Source organism: Pogonomyrmex barbatus, unplaced genomic scaffold, assembly GCF_055798465.1.
Source record: "Pogonomyrmex barbatus isolate J1 unplaced genomic scaffold, ASM5579846v1 scaffold3, whole genome shotgun sequence".
Classification (NCBI taxonomy): domain Eukaryota; kingdom Metazoa; phylum Arthropoda; class Insecta; order Hymenoptera; family Formicidae; genus Pogonomyrmex; species Pogonomyrmex barbatus.
The window spans coordinates 8,151,627-8,179,578 of NW_028297127.1; the positions used below are offsets into that span (position 1 = coordinate 8,151,627).

At 30.6% G+C, this 27,952-nt stretch overlaps 3 protein-coding genes and 1 non-coding gene across 15 annotated transcripts; 2 read left to right on the forward strand and 2 right to left on the reverse strand.

Moving 5' to 3' along the window:
* Positions 1-855: 855 nt before the first annotated feature.
* Positions 856-7,993, reverse strand: LOC105427090 (peritrophin-1-like). 5 transcript variants are annotated; one of them, XM_089079368.1, is made up of 5 exons: positions 7,896-7,993; positions 7,657-7,776; positions 6,903-6,982; positions 5,051-5,331; positions 856-2,663 (listed from the first exon to the last, which is right to left on the reverse strand). In XM_089079368.1, the coding sequence occupies exons 4-5, from the start codon at positions 5,285-5,287 to the stop codon at positions 2,565-2,567; spliced, it is 336 nt and encodes a 111-aa protein (XP_088935494.1). In that variant the 5' UTR covers positions 5,288-5,331; positions 6,903-6,982; positions 7,657-7,776; positions 7,896-7,993; the 3' UTR covers positions 856-2,564. The 5 variants fall into 5 exon arrangements, with proteins under 5 accessions (XP_088935494.1, XP_088935493.1, XP_011636963.2 ...); XM_089079367.1 differs by having other exon boundaries at positions 5,051-5,291; positions 7,896-7,987; XM_011638661.3 differs by having other exon boundaries at positions 5,051-5,291; positions 7,631-7,776; positions 7,896-7,987.
* Positions 7,994-8,284: 291 nt separating this feature from the next.
* LOC105427136 (uncharacterized) lies at positions 8,285-14,760 on the reverse strand. Its single transcript, XM_011638754.2, has 12 exons — positions 14,451-14,760; positions 14,233-14,356; positions 13,349-13,495; positions 12,515-12,693; positions 12,081-12,287; positions 11,747-11,968; positions 11,341-11,533; positions 10,609-10,819; positions 9,987-10,293; positions 9,763-9,908; positions 9,269-9,485; positions 8,285-8,894 (listed from the first exon to the last, which is right to left on the reverse strand). Exons 1-12 carry the CDS (start codon positions 14,466-14,468, stop codon positions 8,679-8,681), a joined length of 2,187 nt encoding a protein of 728 aa, XP_011637056.2. The 5' UTR covers positions 14,469-14,760; the 3' UTR covers positions 8,285-8,678.
* A 2,158-nt stretch (positions 14,761-16,918) lies between these two features.
* On the forward strand, positions 16,919-27,946 carry sqd (RNA-binding protein squid). 8 transcript variants are annotated; one of them, XM_011638665.3, is made up of 10 exons: positions 16,921-17,240; positions 20,952-20,987; positions 21,415-21,455; positions 21,693-21,820; positions 22,026-22,172; positions 22,259-22,390; positions 22,611-22,833; positions 25,570-25,641; positions 26,723-26,840; positions 27,449-27,946. In XM_011638665.3, the coding sequence occupies exons 1-9, from the start codon at positions 17,110-17,112 to the stop codon at positions 26,785-26,787; spliced, it is 975 nt and encodes a 324-aa protein (XP_011636967.1). In that variant the 5' UTR covers positions 16,921-17,109; the 3' UTR covers positions 26,788-26,840; positions 27,449-27,946. The 8 variants fall into 8 exon arrangements, with proteins under 8 accessions (XP_088936531.1, XP_088936527.1, XP_011636967.1 ...); XM_089080405.1 differs by lacking the exon at positions 26,723-26,840 and having other exon boundaries at positions 16,919-17,240; XM_089080401.1 differs by lacking the exon at positions 26,723-26,840 and having other exon boundaries at positions 16,920-17,240; positions 22,611-22,875.
* Positions 21,538-21,610, forward strand: LOC112552640 (small nucleolar RNA SNORD58). Its single transcript, XR_003096708.1, has one exon. It is a non-coding gene; the product is annotated as a small nucleolar RNA SNORD58 (small nucleolar RNA).
* Positions 27,947-27,952: the final 6 nt, after the last annotated feature.

The window sequence follows — 27,952 nt, forward strand, 5'->3', positions numbered from 1 at the left end:
CAAAAATTCTATTTTTGAATTTATTACATTCTTAAAATCTCGTAAATATTATATGTTTAATGTCTATTCTTTGCTCAAACAAAATAATTATCAAAATATCACAAATATTTAAAGTATCATCATGTTCAAACGTCCTATATAACAAACGTCTTAATAACAAAAAATATCTTTATTTAAAAAAAAAGCAAGGTAATTTTTTAGTACAATGACGTCTTTTATCGATTATTGCTTCCAAATGGGGATATATCATTGGAATTTCATAAATTTTAATAGATTCTTACCAATAAAGATCAACCCCAATCTTTTGTCTGAGGATTACCAGCTGAAAATGGGACCGACAGTATTGCAGTAACATTTTGGATTTTCTAGATGAGCGTGGGTAGAAGTTTGCGAGGGCGGCAGGTAGCAATGGAGCAAAAGCGAGGGTGGAGAACATATTGATAGGGAAGAAAGGCGCACAACCTGGCGAATCGATCAAACCATATATCTACCACTCGGATCACCACGTTTAATCAAATAGGCGAAAGTTAATGCTTTTTCCTTAAAGTGACTGATTATTATTCCAAGAAAAAACTTCGAAAGTAACAGCTCGATGCAGCAGGGATGAAAAAATCGGATTTTGAACGAAATGAAATATTCAAGAGATGTCGTCAGGTGTGTCAAATTGTGAAATAATGCTAGGATAAAATGGGATGTTACGTCGGCACTTAATTATTCTTTCGTAACGAAGACACTTCTTCACGAAACGAATTTAACTATGAAATAATGCAAATTTGTGAGTATACATAAATTTGCGTAAATCGCGCGAATGATATTCCACTAATTAAAAAAAAGTTATGAATGAAAAATCATGAACTCTGCAATCAAAATTTATTATTGTCGTTACAAACATTATTGTCGTTATTGTCGTTACAAACAGCTATAATATAATATTAATGATTATAGTGCAATGTTATAGGCACACAGTCATCATTAAATAAATTTTTAGAATATAATCTATTTCTTTTACAATCACCCTCTTTTATCTTCTATTATTCATTACGATCATTGTCTCTTTAAACAAATACTCTAATTTTTATAACTTCATTATATCACATATTTATTGCAAACAACGATTCACGATTTATTGCACAATTGTGATGAGAGTACAGCAATGTTTATCGCATTTCGCGTACAAATCTCATTATTCGCGTGAATTATGAAATCAATCCTAGAAGTGTACTCCTTGAGAATAATTGATAAATCTTTGGAATTGTATCTCTCTCGATTTACGTCAAAAATAAGCGTGAGCATCACGGCGTTAAAAATGCTGACGTCAAAACTGTGGAGATCGAGAAGTAAGGAAAACCTATTAATGGCTGAATGATCGCATTGTTATAAATCGCATTTGTTATAAATCAACATAAAGTGTAGGACAATACAAACGATCTCCTAGGCTGCTCCAACGTGATGCAAATAATTACAAGAATGGATTCTAGATTGAGATGTCGAGGAGGTAAATTATAGCGGCAAATTTCCTGATTCTCTCTTCTTCTCGAATTCCTCATGATCGATACGTTTGACCCATTCCTGCCAAGTTAGAAATTGCACTTGCTATTCCCCAATAGCCTCATACCACACTCTATACTTTAAGAATTGAAAAATGCTTGAAGCTTATCTCATTTCTAAATTTCATAACATAAATAAAATCTTTTTCTACGTAACAAAATAACGGTAAGTAATATAAAATAAATGTTAACGCGGAAATATAAATATACGCGGAATATAAATATATAACGCGGAATATAAATATATAAAATATATTGACAGAAAGTTATTTATCATTTCTTAAAGCAGCTTCTAATACAATATCTTTAGTTATGTATTATTTAATTATACATATATAAATTTATTATAATTTCATGCCGTGCATTATTATGGTCACAACATACCATATTGTTCATCGCGTATAAAAAATTATTATAAAGACATAAAGTATCATTTTAATAACTTCTTAGCAGGTAATTAGTAAATAATTTACGCAATAGTAGAATTCTTAGAATATCTTAAAATATTTTCGAAACGACTAAGATATCTTTTACAACCCAATAAACATGGATTGATATAAAAAACATATAAAAATTTCAGAATCCAATAGAACTATACATATCGTGTGAAAAATATTTTCGATAAACATATATAGAACGTGAACATATATGCGACTCATCCCATTTGAAATACGTATATAATACGTATTTATAATTACATTTTTTACATTATATAATATGTATATTATAAAGCGTATATGTTCACTAATTATATATACATTTATTTAATATCTTTCTTACACCGTATGTACTTATGAGTTTTCATACATTTCTTATGCCGATCTATGTTTATACGATATATATTATATTATATTTATACCAATTCTTTATTAAGAATATTTAAAAAACGTTTATTTGTTATAATTTTTAAATGTAACTGTTCTACTGCATGTGAAAATCGTATATTTCTTATATCTATACCAATTCTAAACCACTAATATATATATGTATTATACCATATTTATATCATATTTATAGTTAGTGTTTATTGGGAATGTATAACGGCCTTTGATGAGCACCACCCCCCCAACAAGTTTCGCACATTGCCTTTTCTGGAGTATCACACACGCCGGTATTCTGAAACAAAAAAATATAAACAAAATGTAAATCGTTTTTACATATATTATTACAGATATGTTATTATAGATAAGAAATCAAAATGAAAAAAAAGAAGAAAAGGAAAAGACTAAAATCATAGAATAGCGTCAAAAAGAGATCGGAGTCTTGCGACCATGTGGAATAAATTCCTATCAAAATCCGTACTTTTGTTCTTTTTTTAAGAAATTGCTTTCGTGCGTGACGCGGTATCGCGGGGCGATCGTTACGCACGTAAATAAGGGTGGCGGATTAAAAACGACAACCGGTCGAGTGGGTTCAGGCGACCCGAACGACCCCCGTTACGACCCGCTCGTCACGAAGTCAAGCACCGACGTTCGCGGAGAACCGGCGAATTGAAATTCGCCCGGCCACGTGTCAGGTGAAGCACGCGGAGACGACAATATACACGTGCGTCCGTACGTGGAGCTCGTAACTGGATATGGCAAAGCGGGAGGGTTACATCGTCGAGTTATCATAGGGTGATGTGAGACCGGGTGATGTGAGATTCTTGAAGGGTCCACACGTGACGCACTTGTAGATCACAAACGAAATCGTATTTCGAAGTAAAATCAATTCCTCTCTTTCGTCCCATGCTTATCGTCGTACAGCATGACAGAATAAAGTCATAAAGTAGATATGCATTTTTTTGCTTAATGCTGTTTTGTAGTTTTTTTTTTTTTTTAGTTTTAATACTTAACTACTTCTCTAATAATTTGACGACATTATATAAACCATTTCTAATTATCATTAATGAGCTGGAAAAGATAATGTGCTTGATAAGCACAACATTAATGATAGAAACCGGAAATTGGAAAAAATTAATTAATCAAAAATAGTTTGAAGATAGAATAATCTGGAGAATAGAAATTTTTGGCATGTGACGTGATACATTATGATGTGATTTATTATTTTATTATAATTACTATCTAATATTGATAATAAAATTTCTGAAAAATAATATTATTACTATAATTCTAATTTCTAATTTAAAAAATTGAATATAAATATTTATTTGTTATCTCGCAATACTTGAATTCGTTAAATTTTTTTACACGCAGAAATAACAAATTGTAAATAAAATGTAAGATAGGACAAATCAAATTAATATTTACTAATTTTAATCGCCATGTTTAGAATTAATAAAGAGTATCATATTAGATTTATTAATAGAAACATAAATGTATTTAAAAAATTGTATTAATACAAAATAATTTTTCATTACTTTTCATGAAATTTTCATGAAATTAAAAAAAAAATTATTACTATTAATAATTATCCACAAAGAAAAAGTCAATTATGATATTCTACATAAAAAAAATGAGAGAAAAGTAATGAATTTTTTTTATAGATTAACATTTTAAATCAATCCACATTTTAAAATAATGTACATAAATGTTTACACATGTCGATGCATTGTTGTTTGGAGAAATACGTTTAGAAATACGTTTATGACGCATAATATAGTATGGACGACGTATGGGGACAAGGAACTAATGAGACACTGTGTCACGAGAGGCCGGACGAAGATGAATGAAATCGTCCATCTTTCGTGCACGAAGCTCTTTGGGGAATAGGATCGATCGATGCAGCTGGCAGGTTTTTAGCGTGATATGCAGCACTTAGGACAATCCACGAAACATCGTGCGAACCGCCATATCGCGAAGCGTATCTTCACGGACATAATATAAACCGGACGAGACGTATGAAATATATTATATATTTTCGTCTCGAGTGAAATTACGAATTCCCGCAGCATTACAATTTCACTGTCTGCCTTAGTTGACACATTGAGAAATTAGAGAATTAAAAATTAACAAGACGCTCACAATGGTGTTTCAGTACACGAGTCAAGAATGACTACCGCATTCTTAAGTGACAATTTAAAATCGCAATATATTTTGAAATTTTGTTTTGAACCTAGATTTCAAGAAGGAAGATGAGAAAAAGAATTTCATTTTAATGTATGTGGAAAGAACACACTTGCTGAAGTATCTAAAAATTTGATCAGATATAGATCTGAATATAATTTTATCAGGCCAAAATGTTATGTAGGACGTTCAAATTGGTTACTAGAATTAAAAAATTTTTACATGCTTACATACATATCCAAATAAAAATTTTTACATGTTTATGTATATATTATCATCATGCTTAAATGTTCTACATAATAATTTTGATGTTCTAACAAAATTATTTTCAGATCTATATCTGGCTAAATTTTTAAACTCTTCGACAAAATTTTTTTCCGTATGTAAATAAAGGATTCTACAAATTTGTTACGTTCATATTTGGAGGATAAAATAATTTTTAGATATATTTTCATCAGTTTTGAATAATTCAGGAAGAAACTTCGAAGACCATCTTACCTTGTTGAAGACTAAATCTGGCGGACATGCAACTATACGACGACCGGACTCATCACAGACGACGTACTGCAAGCAATCCAAAGGGAAAGGCAAATTGACTGGCGAGTCGCCCTTTGCTATCGTGGCCGGACACTTTGGACTTCGACATGCAGGCGCTAAGGAATCCTCATTCAACGTTGGTGGTGCAGCAATGGCAGAAGTAACAATCAAGCAAAGTAATGCCAAGGACCTCATCATTTATCTGCCGCATAAAATGAAGCGTTTTTACTTTTAAAACGCAGCTACAAATAAAAAAATATATTTTTATTGTATTTTTACAGTAGCGAATATAAACAATGATCTTTAACGTATATATTTTCTCTTGGCATTCTAATCTATTGTAAGAAGCGAGAAGTGGACTTTCTATCTGTCTAAATTATTCTTCGCCAACGAGTTGTACGTGCTGGTGAAGCTAATATGCGAGCTTCAGCAATTCCTATCATCTGAAATGCCGCTCCTTCTTCCAGAATAAACGCTGTTACCGATGCTTTAAATTTATAAATGCAAGAATGTTGTTGACATTTCTCTAGGTTTTATTTGTTCCACAGAACATCTTGTATATATTTTAAATTTTAGAAAATTACTCTAATTTTAATTAATAATTTGCATAAAGCAAAAATCAAAGTATTATCAATAATTAAATTATTATTAAGTTAATTTAGATTAATTTTTAAAAATTTTAATAAAATTATAAACATTAATAATAAACATCAGAAAATCTCTATTTTAATTTTTTTATTTACTGTATTAGTTAAAAATAAAAGAAAATATTATAATGTCATTAATTACGGCAAAATTAATTATGGCTAAATACATAAAAAAAACATTTAATGTATTTAAATGTTTTTTATATTATTTTTTTATTGACAAAATATACAGCAACGCTCAACTATTGCTTCAACTTCTTCTCTTTTAACAATAACAGATCTTACAATCTCTTTTAACAATAACAGATCTTAGGTTTAAATTTAAAAGCGTAGAACCGATAGAATTCTCCTTTATTAACTTAACGTCTGTTTTTTTTAGTTCAATTTCTTGCACCGATAATTTTCTCTCTTTTTTTCTCTAATATGCAGAGATAAAAATGAAAGATGAACCGTGCAAGAAGTTTAATTAAAAGGACAAGTCTCTAGCCTGGTATCAGCTTAATAGAACTGTATCAGTGGCGCCATCCATTAACGAGATAAGAAATAATTTGATAGAATAATGTAATGATAATTTTGTATTAATATGAAAATATTTTGTAGTAAAATCTTTTAAAATTTAAAAGGAATTTACTACAAACAGTTTTATCAAATTATTTTAAAAATATCTATGTCATCAAAATCATTTACATCATTTTTTTAAAATACTGGACATTACAAACGCGCGCTGTGCGTGCGCTATTTATCTTTTTCAACACAAGAGCAAAAATTAATATAATACTATTATACTACTGTTACATTATAATATTTTTAATTTCTTAATATACAATTGTCAAAACATACATTGTTGATTCTCTGTGAGATCAATACAATGATAGCTATTCATGAAGTTACCGCAGCAAGAGAAGCAATCGACATGGAAAAGAGCCACAATAAACTTCGAGAAATCGATCGCGAATATCGATTTCTCGAAGTTATTGTTATATATTGGAACAGAGAATTATTTATTTTAATTAATAAAACTATAATGTTATCAGCGACATTGGAAACATCTCCTTTTTTATAAAGGATTATTTAACAAAAAATCTTTATATATATATATATATATATATAAACAAATAATTAATAGTTAATGGTTTAATAAAATTATTAAAAGAGAAATGTCTCACCTTGTTCAATGTGACGGTAAAAATCCAAGATTACTGCGATCTATGCGATGTTCGTTCTTCTTATATCTCTTAAGTTGTATCTAAACAAGTTTAAAAAACCCATAAATTTGCATGAGAATCAAAATTCGATATGCGGACGTTAATAAAATAATAAAGAAGTTCTCCCTCTTCTTCCCAAAAAAACTAATCTGACGAGTTTTATAATTCAAGCCAATAACTTACATAATTCTTATCTACTTACAAAAATATTTTATTCGTCTTTATGGTTTTAGACAGTCTAAATTGAAGATTATACGAAAAAGAATATTCACCAATGGTATTGAGATACCGTATAAGAAAAACATATTTTATAAGTTACATTTACGGTTGTCATCTCTCCGGTGTTTGGCTGGAGACTCCGGCTTTTTGGATGAATTTCCGACAAACGGAAAGAATCTTCAGCTAACCACTTTAAATTTTGATAACTTTTTTGGATAAGGAAGAGAAAGAAATATACATACACACATATAGGGATGGGCGATGTTGAAAAAAATAATTGATTTCCAAAAAAATCGATTACAAAGTGTATCAATTTTTCATAATCGATAAAATTTTTGAAACATCGATAATAATCGATTAATTTAATCTTCTATCTGGGTATTCATAGATTTTAAATATATTAAAATAGATTTGTATGTAAAATCCAACTTATAGGTTAAATATATACAATAAAAAAAGTTTAGACTTACTCAATTTTCATTTAGTTCTACTATACCTTTGGCTATAATATGCTAATATGCTTATTTATTTAATGAAATTTGATTTAAAAAATATAAATGGTCCATGTAACTGGTCCATATAACTTGGTTTTTTATCTCAAACCAAGAGAATCTTTCTAAAAAAATAGCAATACAATATTATATTACTTTATTTTATTAAATAAAATCAAACAACGAGAGAATATTTACATATAATCTAAAACTATTACTTGATTAAAATTTAGAAAATACTTACAGATACGATAATTGCGATTTTTGGTGCTATTGGGCTACTGGTCGTTGTGTTTTTTCATAGATAAATCATGAAAGTAACTGTTAACATAGAACTGATCAATAAAGATCATTTTACATTAGTCATAAAATCGCATTTACAATATTGTCGCGATAACCAATCAGAAGCATCCATAGTACTATTGATTCTTCTGATTCACACACAAAATGTTAGTAACGATTCTAGTAATATCAAACAAAAAAACTATCGTCTAGGGAATAATCAAGTTAAAAAAACATCATGTAATGATCGATTTTATAAAATAAAAATAATCAATTTCAAAATAATCGAGTTGATATCGTCCATTTCTACACACATATACATACACATATAATTATATATTTATATATTTATAAAAAATTTATATATTGCACTCTTTACATTCATCATACATTAAGATTAAGATTAACTAATGAAATAATCATAAAAAATTCTTTAAAAAAAATGCTTTGTTTGTTGAGAGATGAATTTCTTTAAATCACTATATATGTCTCAAAAAATGTAAGGATAATAAAATTAATATATTAAAAATATCTCAAAAATCAGATAATTCAAGGCATTTTACATTACGTATCACATAAATACTTAATAAATATGAGATTTGAAATATCATTTGTTATGATTGTATAATAATTTTCCTTAAAATATTTAACACATTATGCATTATGGTATAATAATAATAAAAGAAATAATTTTTGAATCTTTGAATGTGTAATCGATTTAACCATCAGTTCAATCATCGATTTGCTAAAAGGGCATCATCTTTTTGTTCTCTTGTAACAAATACAAAGCACGCAGGAAAGCTCGATAATCGAATTCCAGGCGGCCGTTTCTTTCGATGGAGAAACACTTATGTACGGCGTCTAATTCTTTGCCAATGAGAAGCTCTAACATTCGTCTAACCGACAATGCTTTCATCAATTGTTCCTTGGAAATAGTGCCGATGTTTTCCTTATCATAATCCTAAAGAATATACACGAAAAGAATAATTTTACGTAAGTATCTAAAAATTTTGCCAAATCTGAAATTTTGAGAATTTGAAAATAATTGTAGATTATCAAAATAATTATAAACTATAAAATAATTAAAAACTCCTAATACTCTAGTCAATTTGAGCGTCTTATATAATTATTTTGGTCTAACAAATTTATTTTCAGATCTGATAAAATTTGTAAATACATTGACTTTAGCAAAACTATTCTTCTCGTATACAATTAATAAATTGTTGCTCTTCTTCTTCGAGAAGAAGAAAACTTATCAATCTCAAATAATAGCAATTATCTTTTTTTTGTATCGAGTACATTTGCAATATTATAATTAATCGCAGCTGTATTTACTTGGAAGATCTCTTCTAGATTCGGACTTCGCACTTGGCATAGTTTATCCATCGCGATTGCTACCATCTGCCTTTCATCAAAATTCAGAAAGGTCCGGCTGTTTGCCTCAGAGGGCACATGTTGGAAGGGAACCAAAAGCGGAACTTTTTCTAAACCTCCTGTCGTAACGGCTTCTTCTACAACTGTTGCAAACTTCACGTATTCAATGAAGTCGTCTCTTCAGAAGGAGATGAAATAATCAATAAAATTTCAAATGTAAAATTAAAAATAAAATATACTTTTTTGATGAGACGAAATTCTATGAAACTTACCATATAAGTTTCATAGAATGTAAAAAACAGTTATTGTATAAAGAAAAACAAATAATAAATAATATTTTAGAAAATAAAATTTACTTAAAATTTTAATAGATTGTTCTTATATTTATCTTTATTCCTATTCTCTTAGCTTTTCAAATTAACAATTTTTATCCAATTTTTATAATATCTACATACTTTAGAGGAGCTTGAAAAGCTTTTGTAATCGTGTCTATTTCAGCAATTGTTAAACCACAACGCAACTGATCCAGACTTCTAATAAAATCAGATTTTGCAATAATAAGCTGATTGTGTCTATCGAATTGACGCATAAATTCGAGAACCTGCGCACACACAGAGCAGCAAAAAGATTATTTTTTTCTCCAATCAATTAGCAAATTTGTATAGAAAATACAAATTACTTTGATTTTTTCGCGCACAACTTTAGCCTTAATTTTTGCCAAAATCAATACGATGTTAGTCTCGTCTTCGTGAGGTTCAGATGGTAGCTTTTCGGCATTAATCTTTCTTTTATCCTCCAACATGCATTTATACAAAGGTTCCACGATTGGTTGGAGTTCCAGTTCCTCCAAAAATTTAGTATAATTAAAACCCAAATCGTTGTTATATCTTTGTTCTAGAGCGAATATTTCCTCCGAAGATAACAATATAGTCGCCGTAAGGAGAACTTGTCTTAATTGAGATCGCGTCACATGACCGTAATTATGTCTGCAATGAAATAATTAATTCAAAATTATTAATACTTTTTTGATAAAATATTTAATTTAATTTTTAATTAAATAATTTAAAATAATTTTATTTTAAGAGAATTTTTCATATTTACTTTTTCTTTTTTTTTTAAAGATATATTTAATTATATCAATTATACCAATTAAACGAATTGTTACTAATTACAATAAAATCTTTTCGATTAGTTTAGTATAATTTTGAAATTATACCGAATAAAAAATTCTTTATTGAAATCGATTTTATTATTGCCAAAAATGAATTATTTAATTAATAATGATCCAAAAATATATATACTTGTCATAATCCTTAAAAAATGGCTTCAAAAGAATTCTTCTTTCTTGTACGCGCTGCTTTACCCTCAGCAAGATATCCTCACAAAGATCTCTTATACTTTTTGATTGACATTGCCAGTTCAAGGTGCCTTTTCGAGGTAAAACAGCTATTTCTTGAGGAGGTGATTCCACTTTCAGATTTGGCAATTTATCAAGTCCCTTCACGGTAAAAACTAAATGGAGATATCCATTGAAATAATAAAATTTAAGTTGTAAAATAATAACATAAGAAGAAAATATAATGATAATAAATGTTTTTGCATTCTATAGATTGTAAACTTATAAAGCATATATTCTTGCACTGAGAAAAAGATGCTGTTGAATCAACAGCATAGTTTAATTAGAAATAATTTTGTTAATTCAATGACATTATTAATGAAACAGTCATGCTCTTGTTTTAATAATCAAGATCTTCGTTTCATTAATAATGTCAATGTTTTTTTCATGTCGTGCGTTAATAACACACTGAGATTCAACGGCATTTTTTTCTCAGTGTGTTATTAACGCACGACATGAAAAAAATATCTCTTTAAAATTTGCTATTTTATATATAATATAGCTTTTAATTTAAAGTCATTTCTTAATACTACCATTTAAAATATTTAAATACTTAAAAAAATTTTTTAAAGAATATTTTTCATTTCTTTTTATTTCTCGGTTAAAAACTTTTCATTTATTATTTGACTTCGCACACCTTGATCTATATCATCCTGAAACGTTTGCCAACACACGCGATCGGAATCATCCGGATCCTTATAGAACGCTATCAGAGCATCAATTTCTGGCTCGAGCAGCCATAAATGGCCCAAAGAAGATATCTGAAGTGCATCCAATGCTCTTCGAAATTGCGAGACGGTCACTCGACCGTCGTTCAGATATTCGAAACCCTACGGCAACACAAATCGCTCAATTTTTATTGGCGGTATATTTCTTATAACATTGAAATTGTATACGCTTCTACGACATCAGGATGACGTGCTCAAATAACGACGAGCTCAAATGTTGCCCGCGATAACACGTTATATAATCCGCACGCGATGAGATTTTCAATATAATACACAACGTCAATTAAACGTGCAACGTAATTGGATTGCGGCAACCTTGAAGAACTCGTGAATCCGTATGCGACGCTCGAGAATGTGTCTCTGGATGCGTTTAATGACTTCTGGCGTAGGCATCGTCTCTCTCGTCGGTTCCATTACCGAATGAAATATCGTTTGCTTACCGAACACTTGACTTGACGCTATCTTACCAATTTCCGGTCGTGGAAGTTTCGGTAACTCGGTTGTAATTATTCGGTCGGGAAATTGTTCGGGCAACTTCTGCAAAATGAAGCAGAGATAGTAAAACTCAAAACGTGTTTCAATAAACGCATTAATGCATATAAAAACTATGAAAAAATAAAACGAGACAAAATTCTGACGATGATAGTACTCCGTTGAGATCCACTATTCCATGTTCATCTAAATAGCGTTGGATTTCGTCGATAGCTTTCAGAAATGCTACGTAATTTACAGTGTAGACATCTTTGGCAAATCTTTTTACAAGCAAACGAAACTCCTCCGCACCAAGAACGATGCCCAGAAATTTTAAAATCCTACCGAAATGGGTAAGAGTAACTGTACCGACATTCTTCGCAATCTATAAAACATTTTTGAATAAATCAAAGACATTAAATATATATTTTTCTTTATTTATTTTTACAATACTTATTAAAAGCACTTATTATTAAAAGATCTCATTTTTGTATAATTTTTGATCTATTTTTAGATTTTCATTTATTTTTAATATATTATCAATTAAGATTGAATAATCTTTTCCATAAATAAAAAATATCTTGATAATTTAAAAATAAAATCTGTGCTTACTAATTCGTAATCCTGAAAATATGGCCAAAGTAAAATTTTCTTTTTGTTCACCAACATGGCAATTTGAGTGATTATTAAATTAAATTTTCGCATTTCCGTGTCACTTAAGGCATTTACATGCAGCGGATCTTCCCATTCCAAACCAGTTACTAGAGGCTTGTTTTTTTCAAAATCAGGACCTATAGAAAATATTACAGAAACAGTTTACAAATCTACATATTACACGTAGCCAGTTTTATCGATCCAATCATTAAATCGATTAATTATATTAAGTGTGATCAAGCGTATCAAGAGAAGTAAATTTCTATTAATGAAATGAAACATAATAAAGCAAAAAAATTATATTTTTATTTTATTCTATTATATTTTTCCATTTTCTCAAGAAAAGCAAAAAAAAATAAAACATACAAAATCCTAAATTAAAGAAATTAATTGTTAATAATGTATTCATCAAATTTTTTTAATATATTTTTAATACAATTTTGTATTCAAACATGATAGATTAAAATAATATAAAATAACAAAATAACAAAAAAATAACAAAATAAATTATTAACAATTTATTCGTAATTTACGTTCATTTATTTTGAACTAAAATATATGTGAAAAAAATCAACCTCGCCAAGTATACGATTTATAATATTGTCACATATTCTTTTTTATCTTTTTTATTAATGTTAATAATCAACCTTTCAAGCTCACTTAAGCAGATAATTCTATGTTCTGCTCTGATCATAAGATAAGATTTTGACATTTGCCGCATTAAAGTTAGAAAAGCGATAATTATCGAGAATCTTCTAAAAATACACTTTATATAAAAATAATCACTCATACCACTGTCGTGTATAACTTCACAAAATTGCGAATATAGAATCCGACCGTCCTGAATTCGAAAATAATCCGCTAAATCACAGATTTCTTTATCCGATAAGCCAATCACGCCTTTCAATGGTCCGGCCAAAACGGAGATAAATTTGGCCTCTGTAAATTTAATAATTGATTACGTATATACATTGTACTAATTAATATCATGATTTGCAAATTTTAATTACATTTGATAATATGAATTATTCAGTCATCAGTGTAATTCAATTTTAAAATAGATTGTAAATTTTATTAACAAGTCAACTCTTTGAAGTCTAACTCTATTTAAAATAACTATACATAATAAAATTTAATCTCTAGTCTAGTCTAAAGTCTAGTCATTCTAACCTCATAATTAAAACTCTTTTCATGAAAGGTTTTTAACTATATGATTTAATTATATTTTTAATTATATTTACATTTATTTTTTTAAATAGTACGATACATTCCCAACTATCTATAATCATCTGCTTCAATTGCTTTTTTCATGAATTATTTATTTGCACTTAAATTTTGTAAATCTTAAAATTTATCTAAAGTCTCGATATAAAAATGTAATTAATGCGTATATTTTATGCATATAATTTTAATTAAAAGAAAAAAATGGACATTGTTAATTAAAAAGCATCCGATAATTTCAAAATCTATAACTAATGTTTTTTGCAATTAATATCTAATTAGCAAAAAGGACTGGTAAATAAAAAAATAACTAAGCTAACAGAAATCTGAAAAATGATAATACGCATTATTTTGACGACCTCCATTATATCGAGCGTCCAGAAATAATCGCTCCCACTCGATAACTAACTTTAGAAGCGATCGCTCATCTCGGTGCCAATGTCCGGTATTTATACCTGATATTAAACAATGTCCCTCGGGATCCAGAGGCTTGTAATAGCCCCAAAGATCGAGTCCTACGCGAAATACGGCGGCTCGTATTTTATTGCAAGTACGCCAGACATCGTGTAGCTTCAAAACCTAAAATCACTCGTTTTTCTTATATGTGCTTGAACTTGAAAACTTCTACCACTTTCTATTTTTAAAAAATTAAAAAAAAGAAATCCGCTCTTACCTTCTGTTCTTGTGGCATATTTATACGTGCAATTTCTTTTGCAGATTTTTAAAATTTTATCCGACGTGGAAACTGACGAAATTGCGAAAATTTGATATCAAGACAAAAATCAATCGCAATAAAAAAATGTACATAGGGTAATCCTAGAGAAAGTAATGCTATGCATTTTTCCTTTAAATTCGAATAGCGAATATATCTAATAATAAAATAAAAAGCGCTATTGTACATAATAAATTTTACAAATATTATTCTCTTGGACATGTAAAGAGCAAAACGCACAGGTTTATCATATATAAATTATAAAAATTTATTTAAACTTATGCAAATAAATTTTATATAAATAAATACTTAAATTATTATAATTTATATTATTATATGTATACTATTATATTTATGAATATGTATTAAGTAAAAGTTTTAACAAATTGCTTTTTATCAAATTTTATCAAACTTTTATTGGCTTTTTTGATGCTAATATTTCTAGAGTTTTAGAATTTAAAAAGTTTTTATTTATAAAAAAAATTCAAGATGAAATAAATGAAAAAAATGAATATTTTCAAAGCTAGATTTATATTGCAATATATCACATTAATAGACACATTAGCAGCAGATTTAAATTAAACGAGAAAGATTCCATGGTAGACACGCAGAATCCTAAAAGATTTTTTAAAAATTAAAAACTAAGATAGTGTCTCAAAATATCATAATCCCGAAATGTAAGACATTCAATAATATCCGGAAAAGTAAGTTATAATTCCGAAATCTAAAAAATTAGACAATATCTCGAAAAAGTTATATTCCTGAAATATGAGAAATAAAAAATATTTCGAAAAATTAAAAAATTCTTGGAAAACAATGCCTCTTTTCTGTTTCTTATTTTAAACAAATGATTTTTAACTATTTTATCAAAATAGGATAATTAATATTACGTATTCTTTACGTATAAATAAATAATAACATTTCTTTTAGAAAATGAAATATGGCTTTGATTTTTACATGTATTAGCGATCAAGTGAGTAATAAAAGAACAACAGAAAATTATTTATTTTAATTAATAAAACTATAATATTGTCAGCGACATTGGATGTTTATTTTAAATAGCTAAAAAAGATTCGACAATATAAATTTAATTAATATGACAGAATTAAAAAACAATATATTTTTAAATTAAAAAGAAATTAATTTAAAAATAATTAAAAATAATTCGAAAAAATAAAACAATTAATTGAATCTTTAATAGTTTGTATGTATTTAATCGATATTTTTTTTCGATTTTTGTTATCTCGCCTCAGGTGATCATCACACTTGTATAGCCTTGACCGAAGTGAGATAAAAATATGAACATTTTATAATATTGAGTACTGCATGTTCTACATAGATGGCGATATCCGCGTCAACCGATATCAGCGCCACGGTACTTTTATAAAAAAAAGTCGCCGTTGCAACGAAAAATAACATTATTTCGCTTCATCTCATGTTCCAGAGGTCTATATTGTGATGAAATTCACATACCGAATGCCGGACATTGCTTTATTAATTTTTGAAAAATAAATGGATATAAATAAAATGCCAGGAAATTGCAACAATAATAAGCGGGATTCTTTACTTTCTACCATTGGTCAATGACTGAGAATCGTGTTTCTTAGCAATCTTATTGGTTACTTTTTCCTCCCATCAGTCGCATCACATCACCAAAATTTTCAATGTGTGCTGTTCATAGCTGCTAAATCCGTCTCTTCTCTTTCGCCTCTTCCTTCCTCCCTCCTGCCTCTTCCCGCCAATGACGCACTCTCTAGCCATCGATCGGAACGCAATCAGGAACGTAAGTATTCGACTTATTTTGATCTCATGTAATCGTCCATTAGCAATTCTTTTAATTGCTGTAGATGGAACAGAACTTATCATATCAAGGCACTTTTGTTATAGCGTAATTTGCTTACAGATCTCGCTAATGATGAGTTCGCTTTTTTTTTTTATACAAACATTACATTTATTAGATCTGAGAAATAAATTTAATTTAAAATGGTTCTAATAAATTAGTTCTTAATGTTTTCATTAATACCGTACTCACTACAAATGATGATTCAACTCAGTCATAAAGTTCAATAAACAAAAAAGTGTGAATTCAGGATGAATTAAATACTCATAAGAGTTCTCATTGTTTACATTCATGAATGAAATAGAAAGCGTTCAATGGAAAGATTTTCATTCTTCACATTCTCATTCGTTCACAGAGAACGAATCGGAAAGGCTAAATAAAAATTTTCATAATCAAGATATTGTTTTACATCTAACCAGAAGATTTACGTGATGAAATCGCATTTCAGCGCGAAAAAATTCGTGATATTTGACGCGATCGAGTCTCGGGGAGCCGAAGACACGTCGGACGGCCTGAACGACGCCACGCGATTGGTCGTCATCCGGACGGAGGGAGCGAACATCCCGAGATGCCTCGCGCGTTGAATCACGAGCCGGGAGGATCTCGGAGCGGCGCACGGCGTCGCAGTTCCTTCTCCATTCGGCAGTCTAGTGGTGCGGACGTACATCGGGCAATCGGAAAAACGCTCGAGTAGCCCTTTTTCTGTGCTCGCAGTGTGCACCGTAGTGCCGCGAGTCGCACCGTATCACGCAGGTAAAGTCGACAAAGAGAGCAGGCACGATGGCCGATCAGGAAAATAAGGATTTCAGCGAGGATATCGCGGAGCAGAACTTCGCGGAACAGAATGGCGAGGCCGAGAACAACGGCGAGAACAATGTCACGGAAAACAATCAGGAGTCTCAGGAAGACAGGTAATTCCCTCTCCGCCTCTTCCCCCCTCCCGGTTTGTCTACCCTCGTGCCGCGGCTCGTCGATTGTCTGCCGGTTGCGCGATCGCGTACTACTTCAGCGCGCTTAACCGCGGCGATCGCGCAAATCCGACGATAACTTCGCGACGCGGCGACGAGATATGCGCGCGCGCGCGCGCGCGCGGACGGGCGGGCGGCAGGCACGCGTCTCACAAAATGGCGAAGGCGTGCGGTCCGCGGCGAAACGTAATCCGTTCGCATCGGCGCGACGACGAACGCCTACGTTTCGGCGATACGGTCTCATCGCTTCCTCGTGGCGCGCCGTGCACGCGAATGTCCGTCTTTTAGCGATTCTCGTTCGCGATCAGGTTCTTTTCACAAAAGAGGCCGGCAGTAACAATGGCGGTGTGTAAGAAACGAGTGGAGGCGCCGATTTGCTGGCCCGGAAGGGCGCGCCCAAGGCATCGTAAAAGAGAAAGAGAGATAAGACGGATAGAATAAAACGTGATAGCGAATTCACAGCGGCCATTGAATGCCGAGAAATATCAATCAAACCGGCGTGGTACTCCTGCCGCGCTTCGCTACTTGGGCGCGCTCGTCACTTCCGTTAACGAACACGTGGAAATCTTTGTTCCTTGTGAGCGCGAAAAAAAAGAATGAATTCACTTGCGACGTAATAGTAGAATGATTAAATATATTTTTTTGAAAATTGTATAAATCAGGGAGAAGGCAATGTGCCCCATAAAGTCCCGCTTTATGCAAAATGTTGATTAAGACATTCTCGTCTGCTTTCTCCCCCTCTCCCTGCGCTCCTTTTTTTCAGCGTAACGGGATCTTGAGCTGGATGAATTTGACCAACCGACATTGTTTTTTATCCGGTTCTTATTAACGAGAGAATACAGGATTTTTCTGTCTGTGTAAATATTTTGCGATTTAATTATACGCTCACCCTCGGTTTTTCTTTCTCTTCCGTCGCCATCTATTCTATTTGTCAAGGAAATTTTTGCATCTACTCTTTCTTTTATTCATATTTTTTTCATTTTTCGTTTTTTGCTCTTTGTATTCCCACAGCCTTGGATTTTTGCGAACGCTAATTTTGGGTATCTTTTTGCAAACAAAGAGTAAGGCATCGTTCGATTGAATCGATCTTGAAGGTGCGTAAAACTTTTTCAGGACATAAAATTCCGAAAGCGAATGTAATCTACAAATTCTGTATTCATATGTAAATATCGTTTATTAATGTCTTCTTACCAATGAAGTATAAAGAGAAGTGAATTTGTGTAAATATTACTATCGCCTATATATCTACAATGTTTTGAATATGAATTTGGGGATGTGCGCTTTCTTCTGTTCCATAGCTAAAGATATGTTTCGTATCGAGGGACATGATTTTCACGTGAAGTAACGGAAGTAAACAGCCAAAAACGCCGACGCGCTCCACTCTACGTCACTCTAATATTTATAATAATCAAAGATTGGAATGACATATATTTGCATGCTGTATTACGCAAGAATAATTTAAGACATCGATATGTGACGATAAAAGTTGCTAGTTTGTAAATTTTATATGTGCTGTTGTTGCGAGGTGTACATTTATCTGTTTTTGAAATTTTTCGTAATTTTGTGTATCAAACTCCTTGTTTCTATCCCTCTCTAGTTACTTAATTATTAATTGTAGTTGTTTAATCGATAAAGAGAAATTGATGGATTCTGCAGTCGATCAGTTTTTGCGAACGCAATGTCATTAAGCAAATAATATAATCGTAATGTTTTTATAGAGCCTAAAAGTTTCGAGTATATTTTTTGGCCAGCCGAATTCTTCTATCCTCGTACGTTCATTGCAGCTGAATTCTGGTAACAGTCAATTGCTTACGATTGACAATATACATACGCTAATGTGGGAAATGTGAAACCGAAAAACCTTATGCAGTGATTTCCGAGTCCGAATTCTTGCGAGAAGTCTCTACGTCAAGTTCAAGTTCAAGTTCGTCACGTTCCGTCACAACACGAGCACTGGAACTCGAATTAATTTCGTCAGATCGATAAGTCTCGCACAGACACACACTTGCCTGCTGGGTCACGCGTAGAGTAATTTCCGATGCAAATGCTGTTTGGGCGTGACCAAAGCACAGAATCATAGGGACGAAATACCTAAACCTCCAGTAGGTCGGAACGCCATTAACCCCAGTTTATGTGGCTTGATCTGCAGGTGATCAACAACGGTTTTCACATGGCGGGCGGCTCGCAGGTGGAAACGTGAACCCGACCAACAACTGATTACCGGCGAGTGACTGGTGCCAACGGTATTTATCACCAGCCATAAATAAAAAATAAAGAGTCGAATATAATAAGTAAATCAATTATCGTCAATTGTTGACAGCAAACAAAACAAAGATCTAAAAGCCAAGCTTGCAGCAACTCATTAGAATACAGAAAAAGAACGAAAATATATATATATATATATATATCAGAAGTTGAGATCTTCTCTTGCATTGTCACAATTTGTTGAATGTTGTAAATAAATGAACAATGAACATTGTAAAGAAAAGAGACAGAATGAGAAAGAAACAGAGCTTAACATATATGTAACAAATATAAAATACATATACGCATAAATATAAATTAATATCCCATATTACATATTATATATATAATATCCATCTATATTATATATACATAGATATATCGATTGAAAGTATCAAGAGTCGTGTGTCATTCAATCGTAATGTAAAAACAATCTTTTTAGCTTTTCGATATAGAGTTGCAGTCTATCCTAGCATATGCCATATTCTTTGGGCGAATCTGCAGTCAGAGTACCACTTGGAAAAATTAAATCTTATTTTCCTTAGGAGCAGCTGATATATCAACTGGAGTTCTGTAACTATTGCTCGGGTTCTCGACGCAAACGTCGATGCATAGTATCTTGTTCTCAATACATTAATTTTTACACGCGCGCGCGCGCGCGCGCGCGCACACACACACACACACACACACACACACACACACACACGTCTTTTTCCAAGTTTTTTTTGTTTCTCCCCTTTTTTTCGTTTTTTTTTTCCATTTTTTTTCTTTATAATTGAATATTCGAATCAAGGTCTCTATGGCGTGCAAAGCAGTCTTCTCATGGTTGTTAATTATAACAATTTAAGCAAAGGACAGATGCCTATATCGTAAGCTATCTTCATCAATTCTTGTTTATTCTAGGACTGACATTTTTTATTCTTGTAATTGCTTTGTATTTTGTAATTATGTTTCTTGTTATAAGAAATCTTTTCTAAATTACGACGATTAGGCGATTTAATTAGCTGTAGATTAAACTTGTGCAGTTTATTGTAGATATACATAATTATATATATTATATATATATTTAGTCTTACACACATATGCGATATTTTAACTGGATAAAATTTCCCATTTATATAAATCTTTTCGATAGTCGATCCCAGTGCCCCTTTTGCGAATGACACTACAGGTCTATTACGTTTTTTGCACATCGTCTACATTCAATTTTTTCATACCTTAACACTGATTCTAGTCTTTCCAGGGGTTAAATCGACACTTTTTATCTCCTTTTTTTTTCTTTTTTTTTTTCCAATAAATGGAATCGTTTCGTTAAAAATCAAATTTTTGCTTCGGTCTTAATCTTTTAATATTAATTAATACATTCGAGAAATTCATCTGGTGAAATAAATTCGTTCCGTTGCTTTGCAGGTCGGCCGGGGCTAACCAGGATTCTCTGAACGATAGGTATTTTCAAATTTCATTATATTTTTCTTATTTTCTTTGATATCGGTGTTAAGAAAGTGAAAGAAAAATGCGATAAGATATGAGACGATGAAGTTATGCATCTAACGCGCAAGTTATACATTGACTAATGACCCGACTATGATTATTTTGTAACTTGTAACAGTCACTTGCGAAAGAGGCCGAGATACATTTGACACACGCTGTCCTTCACCGTTTTCATTGCAGATAACTTTTTTGCGCGCAGTTGCAGAGATTTTGAGAATTTGCCAACATCGCAAGCCTGAATGGCGATCTTATTTAGATATTAAACCGTAAATTTCTTGCTATAAATATTCGGTTTCGCAATAATGATTAAAGAGTCAAGACAAAATGTACCTTTTATTCGCTTCTGTTGGTTTTAATTTTCTGTTTTCCTTTTCTTTCGCAGGAAATTATTTGTCGGTGGTTTAAGCTGGGAAACGACAGACAGTAAGTAACTTTCGTTCTGAGATTATCTTTAAACGATTCTCTTCGCAGTTTTGTAAAAAATAAATGCGCAATAAAAAGAGATCAACAATGATGAAACTTCTTAGGACACCTTTGGATGACGATTGTCATGTGAAAAGAATTTTGTACTGAGTTTAAATAGAATTATTTATATCGTTTTCAAAACGATATAAATTATAAATTCTAAAATATTTTTACAAGTATTTTATACGTTTTTAGAGGAATTGCGAGAACATTTCAGCGCATATGGTGATATTGAAAGTATCAATGTCAAAACAGATCCAAATACAGGGCGATCGAGAGGATTTGCCTTCATTGTATTCGCTAAAGCTGAATCTCTTGACAAGGTATTTAATTATGTATTTTATCGCGATATAAAACAATTGTGTAATATTACTGTTTGTCTGATTTATGAGATGATGATACTTAATGTCAGTTCTGCTACTGAATGATTATGACGACAAATTTTTTTTTCTGAGACATTTGTATAACAATTTTTTTTAATAAGCAATTATTAAATACTTAAAAATTAAAAGTAAAACTATTTTCCAGATTATGTCTGCTGGTGATCATATTATCAACAATAAAAAAGTTGATCCTAAAAAAGCAAAAGCCAGACACGGTAAAATATTTGTCGGTGGGCTTTCGACAGAACTTTCCGATGATGACATCAAGAGTTTCTTTTCACAATTTGGAACTGTAAATATTTTATTGTTTTTGTATACTATAACTGTAATTATAAACAAGTATTTTTCACGAGTATGTCAAACACATAAATCTTTAAGATCGTCGAAATGGAGATGCCATTTGACAAAACAAAAAATCAGAGGAAAGGATTCTGTTTCATTACTTTCGAATCTGAACAAGTGGTTAATGAACTCTTGAAGACCTCAAAACAAACGATAAATGGTAAAGAAGTAAGTAAACAGACGTTTATAAAACTAATTAAATATCAGATGTTTGTAAAATTCATTTTTCTAAATTGCTAATGCAATACATATTCATGAACGGTTTTTGTTTTTATCTAATGTATAATAAAGTTGGTCTATGAAAAACAAGATTTTAAGTATAGATATATCTATATATAGAATATTCTATTATATAGAACAACAGTGATTATATATTTTAAATGAATAGGTTGACGTGAAGAAAGCAACACCTAAGCCCGACGGGATGATTAGTATGCGCGGTGGACCCGGTAGTCGAGGTAGTCGTGGCAGCAGAGGTGGTAGAGGCCGAGGATTCGGTCAAGGCGGATGGGGGCAAGGTGGTTACGGCGGCGGTTACAGCGGTGGCTATGGCCAAGGAGGATATGGCGGAGGCTATGATGGATACGGATACGGAGACTATTATGGTGGTGGTGGGTACGGAGGTTACGGCGGCTACGACTACAGTGGATACGGTAATTTTATTAACTTACTAGGTTCAACGATAGAATCGGTATTTATGTCGATTGTTACTGATATTATTTTACGCTTTTTTTCTCTTTTTTTTCTTCGAAAAAAAAAGCAATTATATAACAATTAAATTAAATTAGTCATTGTTACCGTCCCAGTGTATTCGGAAGACGATTATGATAAATTTTATAGACATCTGAGAAAAATATATGCATCAAATCTGATTTTATTCCTCATTCCGTGCATCCAAATTGTTTTTTTATTTATCTTTTTCTTCCTTTTTTTTTTGTGATTAACCGATAACATTTTTTTCTGTGTATATTAGATATATATCATAATGTATTGTCTGCTTCATTAATATATTATTTGGTGAAATGGAAATGGAATGATCAGAAATGTTATGTATGTATTATGGATAAATTATCATAAGATATTAGGATATAGGAATGTGTTGGTTTACGGATAGATCAATGACAATTCTGATCTACTCGTACTGATATATTTATCTTATTTAACTTAAGGTTCTCTCGCGGCGCGACATGAGTTGTATGACGTCAGAGACGAGAAATGACATGACATAAAAAGTTTCTTGCATCGTAAATAATTATTCATATTTATAATTTAACTACAAAAATGATTTATCCTTTAAGGCTCAGCTGTAACCATATTGAATTATCAAAGGCGAGAAATGACATGTAAAAAGTTTCTTGCGTCGTATAGCTTTATTTTGTACTTTTCCCTTAAAAACATATTTTCGTATTCTTAAAACGTAAAAAATACTAGAAAGTAAGATATCTGTTCAATAAATCACGTGAAGTGTAAGTGACGTCAAAAGTGTAAAATAATTCTTGAAATAATGGTCACTGCTCAGCTATCAAAAACAACTAGCTCTAGTAATCTAGTAATTTCTGCTAAACCGTGTATCATTATTTCAAGAATTATTTTACACTTTTACGTGATTTATTGAACAGGAACCTTATTTTCTGATATTTTTTACAAGTTTTAAAAATATGAAAATATGTTTTTAAGGGAAAAGTACAAAATAAAGCTATACGACGCAAGAAACTTTTTACATGTCATTTCTCGCCTTTGATAATTTAATAGTCATAATTCAATATGATTGCAGCGAGAGAGCTGAGCCTTAAAGGATAAATCATTTTTGTACAGTTAAATTATAAATATAAATAATTGTTTAATTAACTTTTTTATCAATTGCAAGTTTTTACATAAACTAGTGACTCAAACTCATAGAATATTTTTCAGATATATTCTTTTGATATATCACGAATTATAACTTTCATAATTGTTAGGACTTGAAAAAATGCAAAACAAATATAATCCACATTATCTTCTATTTTAGATTGTTTATTTCCAAAGCGTTGGCTGTGTTAATTGCATTATAACCAATTAACAAACTCTAGTTCTCTCATTTCCTAAGTTATATTAAAACTCTATTGATATTTAATTTATACATAATTACAAATGCAGTTAACAAAATTAATATAATGTACAATAGTGTATTTGAAGAGAGATAATGTTTACTTTTAACGGTAGCATTTTTTATATTTTGATTATTAAACAATCAAAACAAAGACATAATTGCACACATTGTATTGATTGACTAACAGTCAATCAATATAATATGCTATTAAAATTAGCTGATTATATCTAATCAATATCTAGTCAATATTAATATATAATCATTCATTAAAAGTAAAAATTAATAGTTAATAGATTAAAGTAAAACTGTGCAATACACTATTGTATGAAACTAACCTTTGAATCCTGCTTTCGATTCTGTCACATTCCTCACACGCATCATATTTTTTTCACATTTTAACGATCATCTCATTCACGATGACACATGTTCTTGTGACAATACGAGAATAGTAATAGCTACTTTTCCATCTTATGATTTCCGAAATTTCTTTACTGGGCCATGGTTTCTTTACTTAATCCATTAAGGCTATGTTCGTAAATTCACTACTAGTACTGAAAACGGTCTACGTAATGTATTCTATAGATTTTCAATACTGACAATGAATTTACAAACACAGCCTAAGTTAATTAGCCTAAATTACGAACAATTGAAGTCTCTATATATTCTCATATTTCGTCTAACTTTAAAATTTCAAAACTTTACCTTATGTCAAATATAAATAAAAAGAAAGTTTATTTTAATTTTAATTTAATAGTTTCAATTTTTAAAGAGATTATTACAATATTATCGATACAACTATAATTTTGTTTATACATATACTCTGTCTGATACAGTGATGAGTTTAACATGATAAATTATTTCTTTTTATGTAAATTCTATACGCATGTTATTTCTACATTCATGCAACCTGCTATGAAACAACATTACGTTATAATATTAGCATTACCAAACAATCACTATTTGTGTTTGAAAATCAAAATCAAAATACTCTTTGAAAGATAATTGTCTTTCGTTTATTTATAATAATCTATCGCAAATCAATTAACTTGTTTTCAGAATATATTTCATGAATATGTTTTATTGAAACAATATAATAATTATCATTGGATGTTTAAGTGGTATCATTTAAAGTAATCAATCTTTATTGAATATATTTACATTTTTTTTATTTTGAGTGCCAAGTGCATAAACAGTTTAGTATAAAAGGAGATGCACTGATCCCATTGTCTCTTTATACCGTGTGTTCCATGAAATGCAGATGGATATGGCTATGGCAGTGGTAATTACGACGGAGGCTACAGTGGCGGGCGCGGTGGCGCACGCGGTAAAGGTACGCATTGTAGCGTCCTTCTTTTTATATTTTACATTTATCCCCTAACCCATATAATTACACGTTTTAAATGACATATATTTCGCCCACATGCATTTTCTCGTACACATTCATCTGTGTGTTACTTTTCTACATTATTCAAAATCGAAAGTTCCATTTTCCTTATCTCTGTTCGTTTTGCCCATTCTTTATTGCTCTATTCTTTCTTTTTCACCTTTTATATTGTTTGTTCACGAATAAATATTAATGTCTATATGTATATAAAAGAAATGAAATGTAATAGGGAAGAAATTAATATAATTCCTTGGGGATTAATGATTTATTTCGGTTGCATGCGTCAAGGAAGACATCTATTTCTAATATATAATATTAATCTCTTTAATTTACTTTTTATCTTTTAATTTTAAAAGTTAGATAAACAGTAAATTAATCTATATTGATAGAAATGATCATTAATTGAATTATGTCCAAGTATATTTTGGAAACAAATTATGACATACCGTATATATAATTACATATAATATAAATTATTCATGATCATTTCTTATCATTTATCTTCCAGTTAACTCTAACAACGCATATAAAAGAATGAACTTCATTACATAACACACAATTTTATCATGAAGCGCATATTTTGATTAATTTTGGATATTCTAAAAAAAGTTTTCTTTTGTATGTCAGATGTAATGAGTTCATATATCCATAAATAAATTTTAAATTCGTAAATAGGATAGAATTGTCTAACGATCGCATCCGATTGAATGTTAATCTTATATTTAGCCATAGCTCTAAAAACATGGAAGATGGGAAAAGCATTAAATTACACAGCCTGCAGCTTACTACCTTAGCCTGTAGCCTCTATATAGATACTTTAGAGTTTTCTCTCTTATATTTATATTTGTCACTAGCTTTATTACTTTCCAAATAAGTTCTTACGCGACTTAACATTTCTTTTGTAGTTGATATACATACTTTCTAGACGTATATATTTACTCCAATTTCTTTTTATAAAGATAAACGAGCCATATATGCAGCTGACCGGGTGATTAGACTAACAATGCGCCATGCCGGTATGTTTCAGGAGGTTCAGGCTACGGTGGCAAGCAAAGGGGTGGTCGTCAGAACCAGAGGCACCAACCTTATTAATAACGGAATCCTCATTATTTATGACCGCAATGCAATTCGCATTGTAACTGTCGGTGAGTTACTATCCAAATCCCTAATATTCTTACTTCCATCTTTACATTAAATCCAAAGAATTGTTATGTGTAAAAATAAGTTTACATATGAAATTAATATATAGATTTTTATAAATTACACAATTAATAAAAAAAAAATAATAATAATAGAATTAATAGATAATAATAGAAATAATAATAGAATTTTTTATTTTAAAATAGCCACAAAAAACGTGAAACATGCACATTTCAATTTTCTATTTCAAGATTTTCAGAAATTTATGAACAATTATTTTTAATTATAAGTAGTCTTTTTAAGTTTTTGAAAAGAGTTGAAGTTATCAAATATTTTTCTTATAATCCTTAATTCACACTTTAATTGTTTAACAATAATCTCAAATTAATACCCTATATTTTGCATGCATATCAAAATATTTCGTACATTGTTGCTCTTATTGTGCTAATTTTTGTATCTACGATTATTTCTTCTTGTCTTTTTTTTTTTTTTTTTATTTGTAAATCTGTTTCATCATGCTTCTATCTATGTTAATTTATTTTATTAATTTTAATAAATTAATATGTATAAGATACGAGTAATTAAGAAATTAAAATATTTTTTTCCTTTTCAGGTATCGCAAGACGCGGTTTCCGTTTACAATCACACGTTGCAACTCGTCCAATCATTCCATTTAAAACCCATGAGCATCAGTCAAGATCATCAAGAGAAACGGAACTAATGGAATAGTATAAAAATCTACAAAAGCTGTTTCGATAATATTTCATTGATTTTTTGCTTTTGTATATACACATACGCGCTTGCTTTTCAATTCTCACAATATACTTGCGTGTACCTGCGCACACGCATCGCATACCGTAAATACTTATAGATTATTTTAATTTTTTTTTCTACAAAATAGCACGACGGAGAAATAATGCTATATGAAGTAAGCAGGCAATGTACTTTTTACATGGCATGCAGAGAAATGATACATAAAGGAATAAGAAGATAAATCAAGCTATCTCGACCGTGTGAAATAATATAAAAGGATTACTTCTTCCTTATTAATAAGATAATAATAGGATTAAATAAATTCGTTTTTGTGTACATAATATATCTCTCATATATACATTTG